This window comes from Herpailurus yagouaroundi, unplaced genomic scaffold, assembly GCF_014898765.1.
Source record: "Herpailurus yagouaroundi ecotype Mexico unplaced genomic scaffold, PumYag 198, whole genome shotgun sequence".
Lineage (NCBI taxonomy): Eukaryota > Metazoa > Chordata > Mammalia > Carnivora > Felidae > Herpailurus > Herpailurus yagouaroundi.
The window spans coordinates 24,071,317-24,087,596 of record NW_024412429.1 but is presented as its reverse complement, the minus strand read 5'-3'; the positions used below and the strand labels follow the sequence as shown (position 1 = coordinate 24,087,596).

The 16,280-nt window shown below is 39.6% G+C and overlaps 1 protein-coding gene across 6 annotated transcripts in view; it reads left to right on the top strand.

Moving 5' to 3' along the window:
* Positions 1–16,280, top strand: part of ADGRG6 (adhesion G protein-coupled receptor G6) — a 141,719-nt gene that overhangs the window by 108,644 nt on the left and 16,795 nt on the right. For 5 of the 6 annotated variants that reach the window (XM_040449015.1, XM_040449014.1, XM_040449018.1 and 2 more), the window contains 5 exons: positions 866–972; positions 4,681–4,808; positions 5,761–6,029; positions 7,693–7,789; positions 10,418–10,701. In XM_040449015.1, coding sequence (XP_040304949.1) covers positions 866–972; positions 4,681–4,808; positions 5,761–6,029; positions 7,693–7,789; positions 10,418–10,701 — 885 coding nt within the window. The remainder of the gene's footprint in view (positions 1–865; positions 973–4,680; positions 4,809–5,760; positions 6,030–7,692; positions 7,790–10,417; positions 10,702–16,280) is intronic. The other variant, XM_040449016.1, reaches the window with a different exon arrangement.

The window sequence follows — 16,280 nt, the reverse complement described above, 5'->3', positions numbered from 1 at the left end:
GGTGTGGGGATCTCTTTGATGGGAAGGACAAGCTATGAACCTCCCACCTCTACCCCATAAGAGTCACCTTCCCTTGGGGATCTGCAGGGGGATTATCGTGGCCACATCAAACCAGCCCCAGTACAGGCTGCTGCCTGGTAGAAATGGAGTCTGAAGGTGTCCAGACCCCTGTTTTTGATATGCCTTATCATACCTGGGAAGTTTTTTGTTGTTTGGTTTCTAGTTGCACAGTTTTGCAGTTTTGAGAAAGTCCTGATTTACTGGACACATAATTAAAAATGATACCACCTTGCAGTCTTAAGATATTCTTTAATTATATGAGTCGCTCATATTCCATATCCTGCCATAAAAGTCAGACAAGGTACGTTAAAGGCATTTATAATAAGTTGCCACCCTGCATGGTTGCTGTGTATGCAATAGTGTGTTACAAGAATGCAGACCTCTGTCCTCGTGTCTACAAAAGCAGAGGCGGACGCACAGAAACAAATGTTGATCTTCAGAGACTTCACTTGTACGTAATATGTTCAAAAGGGGATATTCTTTTCATGGAAGTTTATTTTGTAATACATACATTAAAACCTAAACTTGAATCAGACTTTTGCAGGACCCTAGAGGCACTTCAGTAGAACGCAGTTGCAAACCACTGACTAGGATAAACTCTCCTGCCAACCCAGCACTAACCTTCCATGATTCCGGGAATCTAAATCATGCTAAGTATTGGCAGAATTAAGAGTAGTATCTGTTTTACTGCTAAACTTAAGGCAAAAGAGACTGAGGCATATTTTCCTGAAGAAGCTAATGTCTATTATAGAAAAGGAACTGGCCTGCTATTATTTTCACACTGTTTGTGGACTTCCTTTTACAGAAGGTTCTGGATTTTGGAACACATCAGGATGTGTGGCACACAGAGGTTCAGATGAGAGCGAGACGGTCTGCTTATGTAACCACCTCACACACTTTGGAGTTCTGATGGTAGGGGAGGAATTTCTAAACTCATTTTGAAATGATATAATTTGGGAAGGCATACTTCTTTTCATAAGTCAGCCTTTTTAGATGATGTGTTTGGGGAATTATTTCCTGATAATTGTAATCTGTGCCTTGAATCTTGATAATTAGCAGAGATCACATATTTAAAATATGTAACAGTAATTATAGAAAAGAACCCTACCTTTTTTTTCTATTGTATTAACAGTGATGATAAATAATCCTAGAAACAGAAAATCACCATGAGACCCTTGAATTAAGAGAGAAACAGAGTCGGGGAGACAGAGAGAGGAAAGGAGGAGGGAGAGAGAGGAAACAAGGGAGAAAGAGAAAATTTAAAGAAGAAGAAAATGTTGGTTTTACTAACATGGAAAAGAACTGTGAAAAGTTTTATAAAATGTTGTTCTTGCGTTATCACTCATTATTTTGAATGTGACTTTATAGCAGGTACTGGGCTAGGTGATCCAGTGGTCACCCAAAATTTTGTGCCCCCCAAGCCCTGCTGGAGAGCACAGCCTGTTAGGACAGACTAGGACTAAGGCAACAGGGAGACCTCAGGCCTGCAAGAGAGTTGATGGGCATGACATGTCTCTTACCACTAGGCCCTCATATTACTTTTTCCTTCCTTCCTTCCTTCTCTTCCGTGGCCCTGTTTTTATATCATTAGCCATCCCGTCCAACAGTTTTAAACCAAAATTAGATCACACTAACATGTTTTTTCTCATCCCACCAAATTTTTGAGAGCCACCCTACATGCAACAACTTATTTGAATTTTTCATCCACAGACTTAACACCTCTGCTTTATGTCTGATACATTTGTGCTCTTAGAGATAATTTTCTGGTGCGCAACATTCCCTCCACACTGTAACAGAGCCACTGTTTCTGGTATCTGGTATAGTTCCAAAGGATCATTACCAAAGGATTTTTTAATGGTGATGGCAGCAGTGTGTGCTGAGTCAGTAAAGCTCTTTAAATTGGAATCACAATGGTTATGTTTCTCCCCTCCCTTAGGTCTCACCCCCACTTCCCACGGGACTGGGCGGGAGCAGTGAGGGGCTGTGGGGTGTGGCATTGGGCTCACGAACCCACTTGGCCTATGTACATGGCCACTGCCATATAGCAAGCCTGCAAGTAATTTTCCTGACCGTCCACTGCATAAATGGCCTGGGGGATAAAAACAAGGCCTTTAAAAAGGTGACAATCATAGCAAATCACTTTTTAACTTTTCCAAAATACAAATATTTTCTTTACTGCCAGAGCATGAAAATGAACAATTAAACTATGGTATGTTTTCCCTAAGTAATAAAAACAAAAAAAAACCCTCAGTTTTAACTGCCATGTTCTCCTTTCTCCAAAACTGACAGTTGACATTCTCTTAGAAATCACTTACTTTGCATCATCCTCATTCAGGTATAAGCTTTAGCTTAATTCATTTAACTATTTGAACTGTGTACGTGTGCATGTACATGCATGTACGTGTGTGTATGAGCATGTGTGTTTGAGCATGACTGTGTATGTTGTAGGTGTAAGTTAAATAGATAACAGTAATACAATTCACTTTACAGTGGTGACTTATATGTAACCAAAGTTTGGCTTACCATTTCTTTTAATGGTCAGTTTCTTCATCTATTGTTTGAATTTTACTGTGAATTTGTAATTGTGTCTTTTTCTGTTGCCATTTGATTAAATAATTAGTTTTACATATATGTGAATATATGCATTTTTTAGTACTATCCTTTCCACCTTGGCTGCTCTTATAAGATTATAAACTGCTGGAAGAAAAACTTTCCAGAATTTATCCTTCCTGGACGTGTGCCCACATCCTTTCAGCTTTTCCAGACCACCAGGACTTTGTTAAGAGTCTTTCTTGATTTACAAACTCTTTATTAACTTGTGTAAGATATTCCCAGAGTCTAAATTGCCCTATGACACATTTACCATATGAGAAGTTAAAAAAAAAATGCACCCCAGCCCCATAATTCTATCTTCTAATCTACTAACATATGATGGATTTACTGTCCCCTACTACATTTCTTCGTAGTTTAAGATTTAAGATTTTTCACATTAGTATATTTTCATGTTGGCTAGTTCAGAGGAAAAAATATTCTCATATTCTTCATTCTTCTGAGAATGAGAGTTGTGTGTAAATGTATATTTAACTTACACTTTAAATTGTGGTTTCAATCATGGCTTGCAAGTCTACTGCCTCACCTAGATGGGGGCCATAGGTTTTCAAGAGGTGATGACGAGTCACCTGAAGATTCCTCAAGACCATCTCTCTGTTTCATGAAATCCCATGGTAACCAAAATGTTGATCAGGTGGCCTATCTGGTGAGTCCACTGGCACCGACTTGAACCCCATCCCATGTGCCAGGGAAATCCCAGGTCCTCCCAGTGTTTGGAGAGAGTCCTTGGAGAGAAGGTTTGGGTGAGCCCCTTCTGACTCTGGGCCTCTGTATCTGCTGAATTCGGCCATTGTGCATTTCTGGGAGCCACTGAAGTGCTGTTACCTGTTTTTTACTGCGTCAGTAAAACCTGAAACAATCCCACATCATCATGTCACATATACATACTCATATGTAGACACCACTTACTGGAGTCTTTGTGTATAACAAATTTTATGGACATTTTGATGAAAATTAAAGAAAATTAACACATAGACTGAAAAGCCTATTAAAACAAACTTTCTTTTTCATAATTCAAGACCCCAAATTTCAAATCCTGTTTGGAATATGGCCTTCTCCAAGAAGACTCCATTTTTTAACATGCTGCACATTGGAAGTATCTTTATCTTCCAACCAGGATTGAGTGGATGGTCTTAACTCAAGATTTATCCCTAACCCACTTCCCTATATAAGGAGGAAAATAAAGATTTCCCTACCAGGCCCAGATTTGTAAATCTGCTTCTGCACAGTGAAATTAATACTTCATGTTAATATTCTAGGAAGTGTTCAATTCTTTCCATTCCACAGCCCCTAACACTTTAAATGGTGCCCTTTCAGGTCTACAGAGATTTAGATAGATAGATAGATAGATAGATAGATAGATAGATAGATAGATAGATACATAGATAAGTAAGTAAGTAAGTAAGTAACTATGACCTAAAAATTTGTAATGCCTTCTCATTTATGAAAAAAAATAAAGACTACCTAACCCAGTACATACCAAGCTTTAAAATAACCATAGTTAAGATCCTTAGCACTAAGCTCACAGGTACCTGACTCTGGGTGTCCACTGGCTGGACCCCCCCCACCACCACCCTGCACTGGACAAAAAGAACCCAATGTGTGCTGAGGGCTCACATTGGCCATGGTGGCCTCCATTTGTACTTGTGCCGCTAGCCCTGCAAATGTGAGGAAGGGGCCTGACATTTGTTAGCCAAGGCAGTGACCTCCTCCCCAATTTCTGGTGGGCGACCAACCCGGTGCTTTTGCTCTTCATGCTATCCCGGTGTGCAAAGAACTTCGATTACAAGGTAATGATAGAAAGCAACATGGAACTCTCTCAGTAATGCTATGCTTTGGTTTCATAGAATGATCTGTAAGAGTATAATAAACACAAGTTTCCATATTGATTTGCACTGTTTTTCCACCTAAGATTGAGCTAAGATTGTAAGTGCTAGCAATGAACTTTCTAGTAAAACACCATTCTCATGAAAAGAGATTCTTAACAGCTGCTTCCCGTGTCTTATATAGGACCTTCAAGGAACTGCCTCACAGATAGATGCAACAAACACCAAAGTTCTCACCTTCATCACCTATATTGGGTGTGGGATATCTGCCATTTTTTCAGCAGCAACTCTGCTGACATATGTTGCTTTTGAGTAAGTATTTTTTATCTGTCAAAGCCCAGTGCTTAACTATCCTAAAATGTGAATAAGAAAATTGCCTTTGCTTTTAAAGACACTTACATACTTTTTGAATCGTTTGGAGTGGTTCAACTTTAATGTACAGGCTTCTCATAACATATATCATGCAACACAAATTTTCTAGCTATAGAACCTTGATTTATAATTACTGTATTTCTATGGAAAAATGCATTTAAACCTGGAAGAGATTTTTTTTTTAAGTTTTTTGACGTTTATTTATTTTTGAGAGAGAGAGCATGAGCAGGGGAGGGGCAGAGAGAGGGAGACACAGAATCCAAAGCAGGCTCCAGGCTCTGAGCTGTCAGCACAAAGCCCAACACGAGGCTCGAACTCATGAACTGTGAGATCATGACCTGAGCTGAAGTTGGAAGCTTAACAGGCTGAGCCACCCAGGCCCCCAAACCTGGAAGAACTGATCGACATATAAATAAAAATTGTATAAAGTGCTTTTTTACCTGGTAAAAGGTGAAAACTTGTGCTTCACAGATCTTATAAAAGTAGTCCTGAATCAGAAACTTTTAAAAAAAAAAAAAAAAAAAAAGGATCCCTACTACATTAAAAATCAAGAAACCTTCCAAAATTTTAGGGAAATTGTTTTTTTTAAACAAAAATCTCATTGTTATAACTAGAATTTTTCTTGAGTTAAAAAACAAATTCAACCTGTTGAAACTAATTGGAAATTTGGAAAACACTTAGAAACAGCTTTGAAATAAAATTAATATTAAAAAAAAGTTATAATTTGCCAAATACTCATAAATATCTTTAAATACTCACAAGTCCCTTCCTTCCGGTGGGGCTGCATTGCAAAATGATGCTAGTAACCTATTACAGAGCTTTATAGAAGATATGAATTTACCACCTGTGCTTAAAAGATTATTCGTTCTCCTCTTCCTGTTTCCCTTTGCAGGAAATTGCGAAGGGACTATCCCTCCAAGATCTTGATGAACCTGAGCACAGCCCTGCTGCTCCTGAATCTCCTCTTCCTCTTGGATGGCTGGATCACCTCGTTTCACGTGGAAGGCCTTTGCATGGCTGTCGCTGTCCTGCTCCATTTCTTCCTTCTTGCAACCTTTACCTGGATGGGGCTAGAAGCAATTCACATGTACATTGCCCTGGTTAAAGTATTTAACACTTACATTCGCCGATACATACTGAAGTTCTGCATCATTGGCTGGGGTAAGCTGCCTCAAAAGTTTTGGTTCTGTTTTTACTGTCACGGAAATTGCCAGGTTCTCAGAGGAAAATCCTATTTCAAAAGACTAGTGCTGCTAAAAAAAACTTCAAAATTGTGAATGATGAGGATTTGATAGACACATCCCAAGGCAGGGATGGTATTTTTAATTTTTTTTTAATTTTATTTTTTATTTTTCAATTTTTATATCCAAATTAGTTAGCATCTAGTGCAACAATGATTTCAGGAGTAGATTCCTTAGTGCCCCTGACCCATTTAGCCCATCCCCCCCCCCACCACCCCTCCAGCAACCCTCAGTTTGTTCTGCATATTAATGAGTCTCTTCTGTTTTGTCCTCCTCCGTGTTTTTATATTATTTTTGTTTCCCTTCCCTTATGTTCATCTGTTGTGTCTCTTAAAGTCCTCATATGAGTGAAGTCATATGATTTTTGTCTTTCTCTGACTAATTTCACTTAGCCTAATACCCTCCAGTTCCATCCACGTAGTTGCAAATGGCTATTTTTAATTTTTTTTAATGTTTATTTATTTTTGAAAGAGAGAGAGAGACAGAACATGCATGCATGACTAGGGGAGGGATAAAGAGAGGGCAAGACACAGAATCTGAAGCAGGCTCCAGGCTCTGAGCTGTCAGCATAGAGCCTGACGTGGGGCTGGAACTCATGAACTGTGAGATCATGACCTGAGCCAAAGTCAGATGTTTAACCGACTGAGCCACCCAGGTGCCCCTTGTCTTTCTCTTTTTTATTTATTTATTTATATATTTTTTAATGCCAGAATGGTATTTTAAAAAACTGTGCAGCCATCCTTCCTTACTAAATTCAGGAGTAAAGGAAAAAAGCTTTAGCCTCCTGAGTCACCACAAACTTATTTCCTGTGACCAACGCCAGCCCACCCAAGTCTGAAGAAGCAACTGGCAGACAGTGGTGCCTTTCCATTATGTTTGAAAATATAAAGGCCAGCTCAGACTGTCCTAGCTATCCTCACCCTCTAAACAAATGCCCGTGTTTTGGAACCAGTGAGAGAAGGTTATTTTTGTGTGTGCAACCAGAATACTAGCCAGAATTCTTGACTTGAACTTCTTAACATGATTCCTCAGCTAGGCATGGATGGTAGCATTAGCCTGTTTGGAATCTTCTAGATGGATTCCTTTCTTTATCTGGCCTCTGTATCAGAGCAAGCATTTAGAGCCTTTTTTTTTTTTTTTTTGGCAGCTGTCGATATAGAAGTATAGGACATTTCCAAGGTGCTGCCACCATTCTCAGAGGCACTAAAAGCATTTTTCAGGGAATTAGGGTGGTGTGGCCTTCCCCAATGAAATATACATGAAAGTGTGTATTTGCTTCAGAATTCAGAATAAACAAGATTTTGGCTCTCTCTTGAGTGCCAGTAGACAAACAGAATACTTAAATATCTGTCATTTAAGAGTGGGTTTTAATTGTTGCCCGTTACAGTTGGATGTTTGGTGTGAAACAACCAAAGAGGGAATTTTATTGTTGTTTTGAATCAAGTTGTCAGTTTGAAAACATTTGTTTCTGTGATGTGGATGGTTTTCTTTCTCTTCTTTTTTCCCCCTTGCCATTATCAGTCACATCAAACAGTTCCAGATGCTTCAGAAAAGTCACTTATGTCATGGTCTTTCTGTAACAGGTCTGCCTGCCTTAATCGTGTCCATTGTTCTCGCAAGCAAAAACCAAAATGAGGTCTATGGAAAAGAAAGTTATGGAAAAGAACAAGGCGATGAATTGTAAGTAATAAAAACTTGTTGAGAATTTGTTTGTGGTGAGTACATATCCTTTGCTTCCTAAAGTTTAGTACAAGTTTCCAGGCCAGTAGTGAGCCTCGTATTTTGGAAGGTTGGAATGCATTTGCACGCCTTAGCTGAGGTCTCTGTTGTCTTGCAGCTGTTCAGCTGGGTGCCCTGTCCTGTGAGCTGCTTTTCCATGGTGACCTGTGCTCTGTCACCTGGGAGACTGACAAGGAAGTCTGTTATATGCTCTGCTAGGCTCAGAAGACCCATTCTTTTTGAGGAGATTCTGTAAGGCTCCCTTTCCTTAAACTCGCACACATCTTCAAGAAAATCAAATCAGTGTTTGTATTTGGAAAATTTCCTTCACACTGTGGGATCGTTGAGGCCAGGATTTGCATATTGTTCATGACTGGCAGTTCTCTCATACTTTATCTAGCCAATAAGAGGTCCTCAATAAATATCTGTTGATTGAATGAATTATTGATGCACAAAGAGCTTACTCCTGAGATGAGGCCTGTGAGGCCACATTTCTGTGCACATTTCATGCATGGATAACTCGTTCATATCCAGTCAGTGTCCAATCTGTGCCCCGTTCCCTCATGGACTTCTTTCTCTTATCTTTCCAAAGCAGCACTCAAAAGACCCCACAAGAACTAGCAGAAAATAAAGGATCCAGGTCAGGCATTTCAGGATCCTAAGGGGGGACTTCTGTATGTGAAGGAATATTAGCTCCAGAGATAAGCAGCATCATTTGAGGGATTTTTATAATAAGATATATTAAAAGTAGAAGTCAATGCATCAGTTCCTAAACAAGGGAATTTTGCAAGTATGTTAGTCAAGTCTCACAGGACTTTAAAGCACATTTAGTAAGTCGCTGTACCATCAACGGCTGTCATTTATCGAGCATTTATTCTATGCCGAGAATCACGTTAGGTTCTGGGATTCAAGCTTGTTCAAGATAGCCTTTGCCTTCGTGGCAGTAACGTGCTGGTGTGGGACACATAACCCAGAATGGTAGCCATTTACTTGAGAATTTTAAGTTGAATTTAATTGCTTTAAATAAATGATCCAATTTCTGAGGCACCTAAGAACTTTGATGGTGTTAATTAGGAATGGGGGCATCTGCAGACTGTGGTGTTTGTTGACTTTACTCATAGGACACTTTATATAATTATGGTTTTTTTTTATTTTTATTAATGTTTATTTTTGAGAAAGAGAGACAGAGCATGAATGGGGGAAGAGAGGGAGAGGGAGACACACAATCTGAAGCAGGCTTCAGACTCTGAACTGTCAGCACAGAGCCTGACGCAGGGCTCGAACCCACAAACCGTGAGATCATGACCTGAGCTGACATCAGACACTTAACTGACTGAGCCACCCAGGGCCCCTAGATGAAAGTAACTTAACACACATGGTATAGTTTTTAAATTACTTTCATCTCAGTGTGCCTGGGATGGCTCAGTCGGTTAAGCATCTGACTCTGGATGTCAGCTCAGGTCATGATCTCATGATTCGTGACTTCAAGCTCCACAATGGGCTCTGCACAGTTAGTGGGATTCTCTCTCTCTCTCTCCCCTTCCCCCCACCCTTCCACTGCTCAAAATAAATAAATGTATTTATTTACATCTCTGTCTCAAAATAAATATATTTATTTACATTACATCTCTGTCTCAAAATAAATAAATGTAAATAAAAAATAAATTGCTTTCATCTATTTTCTGATCTATATATGCCATTCTGAATATCAAGTATATTCCTCCTTATCTCATAAAGATGTAATTGGTGTAAACTTTTTAACTGTTCATGAGAAGTGTCCCTGTAGGAATATCACAGTTTTCCAATAAGGTCTTGCCTCAACTAGGCTAATTATGTTAATAGGAATTATTCTGCAGCAGTAATGGAATCCATGATCATGTGTGTCTTAAGTAGGAACTGGCTCTTTCCACATGACAAGAGATGTAGAAGTAGGCAACAGCCAGCACCAGTTTCATGACTGAAAATGTCAGGGCCAGCGATTCTGCAGTGATCTTGGCCTTTGCCTCAGAGATGTAAAGGGAGAGCTGCAGCTCCAGACCTTGCATTCATGTTGGAAGCAGAAAGAACAAAGGAGGGCCTTGCCAATTCAGTTTATTGAGCATAGCTCTCCCAAAAATCCCATAACAGATTTTGCTTCCATATCATTTTGTAGAACAAATGTCCACATGGCCACCACTTAAGTGCAAAAGCGATTGAGAAAATGAGTACTTAAATTTCCCACTCTCGGAATGCAGTCACATAAGAGAAAGGGGGGTTAGGCATGGTTTTGAGGGAGCCAAGAGTGTCTTCACATAAAGTCAGAATTCAAGATGCTACTTCATTTTCTTTTTTAACTGTTGATTTAAATAACTAGATATTAAGATGATGGCTATCTAAAACAACCCCCCCCAAAAAAAAAAAGACAAACAAAAAACCGTGTAAACATCAAAAAAGAAACTGCGGCCCAAGAAAATGAAATGACTGTCTAAAGACACCGAGAAAGGCCCAGCTGTGAAATCTGCAGAAGTCCAAACTAAGCCAGGAGAAGTCTTAGGTAAACAGAACATGGTAATAAATCTTTTTCTTTCTTCTTTCTTCTTCTTCTCCAAGCTGTTGGATTCAGGATCCAGTCATATTTTATGTGACCTGTGCTGGGTATTTTGGAGTCATGTTTTTCCTGAATGTTGCCATGTTCATCGTGGTCATGGTGCAAATCTGCGGGAGAAACGGCAAAAGAAGCAACCGGACCCTGCGTGAAGAGGTTTTAAGGAACTTGCGCAGTGTGGTCAGCCTGACGTTTCTGCTGGGCATGACGTGGGGTTTTGCTTTCTTTGCCTGGGGACCCTTAAATGTCCCTTTTATGTACCTCTTCTCCATCTTCAATTCATTACAAGGTAAGGTATATGGTACCTTGGTGATATCTGCATTCTAATGTTATCGTGTTTGCAAGCAGTTTCTCTGTGGGACTGATGCCGTGCTAAGTGTCCACTGCATTGTTCCAGGTGATGAACACAGTCCCAGGTACAGGGCACTCATTAAAAGGATCTTGAATTTTTTGCGGTGATGTGTATCCCAACCACTTGGAACAGTGCCTGACGGATAGTAAGCACTCAATAAATCTACATGATTATATGACTAAGTGGGGAGTGTAAAGGGAGGCACAGACAACGTTATCTTCTTCACAGTTTCGCTTAGTATCCATGTAGATGTAACATGGCCCCGAAGAACTTGTAGAATCTATGTAGGGACAGAGCAATTCACCTTGATTCCTTGGCTCCTTGGATTTCAAAATAAATACCAATAGTCTAGTTCAGAAATGCTCATTTTCTTATGAGATAGAGCAGTTAGTTCAACAATTTTGCAAACATTTGCCAATGGCCTTCTTTGTACAGAAGTCAAAGGCTTCCTTCAAGGAGCTTCCTGTCATGCTTCTGATTCCATAACACATACCCGAGTATACTCTATGAGGACCTCAGCGTTTAAACTTAAGTAAATATAAGTCATGGTTTTTGAAAGCTGAGTGACATTCTTTAAGATATTGGATGTCCCTTGGGTCATTGATAGGCTCCCTGATGTTTAGAAGCACGGTGAGGCCCACACTACAAAAGGAAGGAGATGGCAAAGCTTGGGATTTTTGAGTAGGGCAGTACTACGGGCTTACCAGCAGCACCTGGCCATGCCCTGGTAGGTGTGGGGGGAAGGAGGGCTAAGGAGAGCTGCGCTGATCTGAGCTGGGGTGGACAGCATGGGAGGATGCAGGCTTGCTCATCAAACTCCCCAAACGAGATGTCTGGGCAGCTTCTCCCCTATCAGGTGCGTTCTAAGAAAAGCTGGTATTTACCAGCAGGGGAGTGTTTACCGTTTCGTATCGTACTATTGTATCGTATCGATACTTTGCTCTGCCTCCTAGTTTTCCCACCAGCTCGTGAGCTCCTGAAAAACAAACCAAAACAAAAATCTGTCATGAAGCAGGTGCTCAGTGATTGTTTGTTAAATGAATAAATGGATTGCTGGATGAAGAAAGGGGGGAGCAGCTTTGGAGATGGCTTAAATCCAACCTGAGACTCTTCTGGCATAAAGAGGCATTAGTTCAGCAAATTTTATTCAGGTTCACTGTCCCATAATAGAGGAAATATGTGGGCTCATTATCTTTAGTAAATAGAATAATAAGCCTGGAACACCCCTCCTAAAGATGGAAACCGGATAGGTAGCATTATGAACACATCTTCATTAGGATCTAGCTTTGTAAAGTGAGCATTCCCCTAGTTAATCTCTTCTATAATATACAACTTAAAGTGCCTAGATAAATATTGACAGAAATGTCCATTAACATTAGAAATTCCATGGTTTTCTGTTTCGGGCCCATTAATCTGCCAGCCCAACCTTGTTTTTGCTTTTAGAATTTCCTGGCAGTTTCAGTAACCTTCAACAGCTACAGTTGTCTGTTCAGCTCTGTTTCCATTAATGAGAATCGGGATGTTTTATTTTTCCCAGGATAGGTCTCCTGTCAGGAGGGAAAAATGTTCTAAACCATCATCAAGTCACAGTTCTGCATGAATCGCTAACTTTTAAGACTGATGTTAAAATTACATAAAATCAGAACAGATTTCTGTACATCCCAGTGACATTAAAAACACTTCCTGAAAAGGAAATGTACATTAAAACACAGTGGTCCAGAGCACACGAGCCCACCAACAATTGCTTACTGGCCAGGTCTGTACAAAAACTTGTCAGGACGCTACAGAAAGTCGCTTGATGGTTTTTATTTGAGTCACTTTCTGAACCGTCTAAGAGAGGCTTGGCTGTTGTTGAAAGTATATGCTTTATTCAAAGATGCATATAGAACCTAGGCAGTCTAGAGAAACAATTCAGTGAACTCAGGTAGTACTTAGGCAAACTACTTTGTCTTTTTTATTCTTTCTGATATTTTTTTTTATTCCGGCAAAAAAACCAAAACCAAAAACAAACAAAAACCTTGACACGATCCCACTTGTCTCACGGAGTTTCTGTTCTAGTAGGAAAGACCGACATTAATCAGATAGTCACCATATGAAATGTAGCTGGTGGTGTTGGGAGCACATGACAGAAGCCGTGGCGTCTAAGCTGGAATCTGAAGGACCGGCAGGGATGAATGAGGTGGAGGTGGATGTAGAAACGGAGAAGGGATGATTCTGGGTGGAGGACACTCCGTGTGCAAAAAACCTGCTATCGTTAGTGATTATAGTGTATGCCCCAGGAATTAAAAGAAAGTTCCTATAACCAGAGAACCAAGAATGAGCCGTAGAGTGACAGAGTGATGTGCATGGCACAAAAGGGAGCCTGGGGCTGGACCATAAGGCCCTGTATTTTGATCTTTCTAAGACCAGTGGAAAGTCTTTGAAATCTTTTAGGTATGGAATGACATGATCAGATGTGCATTGTATAAAGATGAAGCTGGACCTATGAAGAAGGGATTAGAACGGCCCAGCAGTGGCTGTATGGCAAGCAGAGAAGAGGCTATTCCAATGGTCCGGGTGAGACAAGGCAGTGAAGTATTTTAGACTGCAGTGGGGATGGGGGAGCTGGAAATACATGAACGGAGTCAAGAGAAATTTTGGAAGTATGCTGCCCCAGGACAGTCATCACTGGTTTGCTCATTAAAGTAAACTCTTGGGTGCCTGAGTGGCTCAGTCAGTTAAGTGTCTGACCCTTGGTTTAGGCTCAGGTCACGATCTCACGGTTTTGTGAGTTCGAGCCCCACGTTGACCTCCACGCTGACAGTACGGAGCCTGCTTGGGATTCTCTGTCTCTCCCTTTCTCTCGCCCCTCCTCCACTTGTGCTCTCTCTGTCTCTCTCAAAATAAATAGATAAACTTAAAAAAAATATATTTTTTTAGAATGGTCAGGGTGAGTGATCTTCTTGCTTAATGCGATATTCTAGCTAACTGAAGCCTATCATTATTAGACTCAGCAGTGGCCAAAGATGTAGAGTGTAATACAATATTATGAAAATTAAGTTTATGCCAAACAGATTTTAATCTCAGATGTAGCTTGTAATGAAACATCTGAAAATCAGACCCCTCACCTTTTAGTGTTCTAGAGATGCTGTGTGCACGAATGACAGGTGTCCAAGCTGGGTCTGTAGTCAGATCGGGGCATCTGTGTCACATGAGTGGCTTTGGCGAACAGGTTTCTTTCCATTTTTGTGTATGTCTTCAAAACTTTGGTTCAAACATGCTAAAAATCCATTTTATCTTTCAGGACTCTTGGAAATAAATGCATGTATGGATGTGAGGGTGCCCAAACACACATATACATGTATGATCATATGGGTGCTTACATAAATTTACATAGCCTACATATTAAAAGGTTATGCATGCTTTATTTTTATATTTTATTTTAAGGGTCAGTTTTAATATGTATTTTTGTTATTATATGTATTTTTAATTTTTTATGTACATTTACAGCCATACAACTTAACTGCCAAAAATGGTGGTATCAGAGAATTACTATAATCTGTGTGTCATAGCTTAAATTTTACCTACTTGAATAGGCAAATGAAATCATGAATTGAATCCAGCTTAAGCCTAAGTCTATTATTTTCTAATTTTTCACAGTACATTGCTTTGTTCTTTTTATTTTTTCTTCTTCGCTTGAGTAAGTTATATTTTAATCAGTCCACTGATTTTTTTTTCTCTTAAGATGAAAAGATAACTGTGTCTTCTCTTGCCATGGTGGGGTTGCATATCTATTCTTACTGTCTTTGCTGCTTTCACCAGATAAACTGGCAGATCACTGCATTTGAAATTTTAATTTTTTTCTGAAGAATACAACTTGAGAAAATGGTATGGTGTATAAATTGCTATTTAAAAGGGAACAGATGTTTGACAAAAGCATATCATAATTCACATGCCTGGGAACATTAGCCTACACTTCAGGAAATACAATGTAACGCATTTTAAAGAAGTAAAAGGCAGTTCCCTGATTGTTGAGAAGGTCTTGGCCAGAGTCCCCTTGGGCACCTCTGCCTCTTAACCATATTGACACACTTGTAGGATTAGATTATTGTCTGTGATTAAATAAGTGCACATAGTTGCTTATAATAAAAGCGATAGAGGTTCCTGGGTGGCTCAGTCGGGTGAGCATCCAACTCTTGATTTCAGCTCAGATCATGATCTCACAGTCCTGAGATCAAGCCTCACATTGGGCTCTGCACTGGGCATGGAGTGTGTTTAAGATTCTCTCTACCCCTCTCCCTCTGCTTTGTCCCTCCCCCAGTTGCATATGCGCATCTCTCTCAAAAACAAAATAAAAAAAAAAGTTTAAGTGATAAACAATGGGGCGCCTGGGTGGCTCAGTCAGTTAAGAAGCTGATTCCTGATTTAGGCTTAGGTCACCATCTCATAGTTTGTGAGTTTGAGTCCCATGTTGGGCTCTGCACTGACAGTGCGGAGCCTGCTTGGGGTCCTCTTTCTCTCTGTCTGCCCCTCCCCTATTTGTGCTCTGTCTCTCAAAAAATTAAAAAAAAAAAATTTAAGTGATAAACAATATTCAGACTGTATGTTTTTTTTCATTAACTATACCAAAATATTTGATACTATCAACTAGATTAGGTTTTTTCAACACATAGGGAAGTTTAACACTCCTGGCAAGTTTATCAAGATCTGTAATTAGTCCCATAACAAGAACTTGGTCTTCATTTTTCCTTTTCCAAGCATGTGAACTCAACAATATTGATTGCTGGTCTTGGGCACAATCAGCCCATCTTTTATAATTCTGAGAATAGAAGCTGCCGTTGTGAACACACAAGGTTATTATCAGTTTACTCAGAGATAATGTTTGCCATTAATTTGAAAATATGAAGATACCCAGAGCAACAGAAATAATTTATATTTTCACAGTTGCATTGTGGCTTACAAAAAAACTCTCACACAACATCCATGATTTGATGTAATTCTTAAAACAAGCGTAGAAAGTCTGTACCCAAGAAAGAGGGTATTGTCTCCATTTTATAGATGAAGAAACAGGCTCAGAAGAGTTCATGACTCCCCTAAGATCAGTTGGAATCGACAACGTAGTATTTATAACATAGCATATTACATATTAGGGGATAAAGCATAAGAAAAATAAAACAAATCACTACCCTTTCAGTTTTTTGTTTCAAAGTTTCTAGTGAGTATCTGTATCCATTGAGAAAAACCATTAGTAATTACATGTTTAATGAGTAAATGCTAATTTACTCTTACCCTTATTCAGAAAAAAAACAATTTAGGGACATGTATTTATTAGTATTATTTTAACCTTATTGGTAAGCTAAGAAAATTAAATCAAATTAAGGGTCAGGAGCCTCCTGACTGTTAAACTGTGCTGTAATCACATGTGCAACATTAGGAAATCGGTGCCAAGGTAAATAGAGGAACCACCTTTAAACCCTAACATCTGAGACGACATCATGTTGGCTGAGACGTTACACACTACAAGGAAATAAATTACT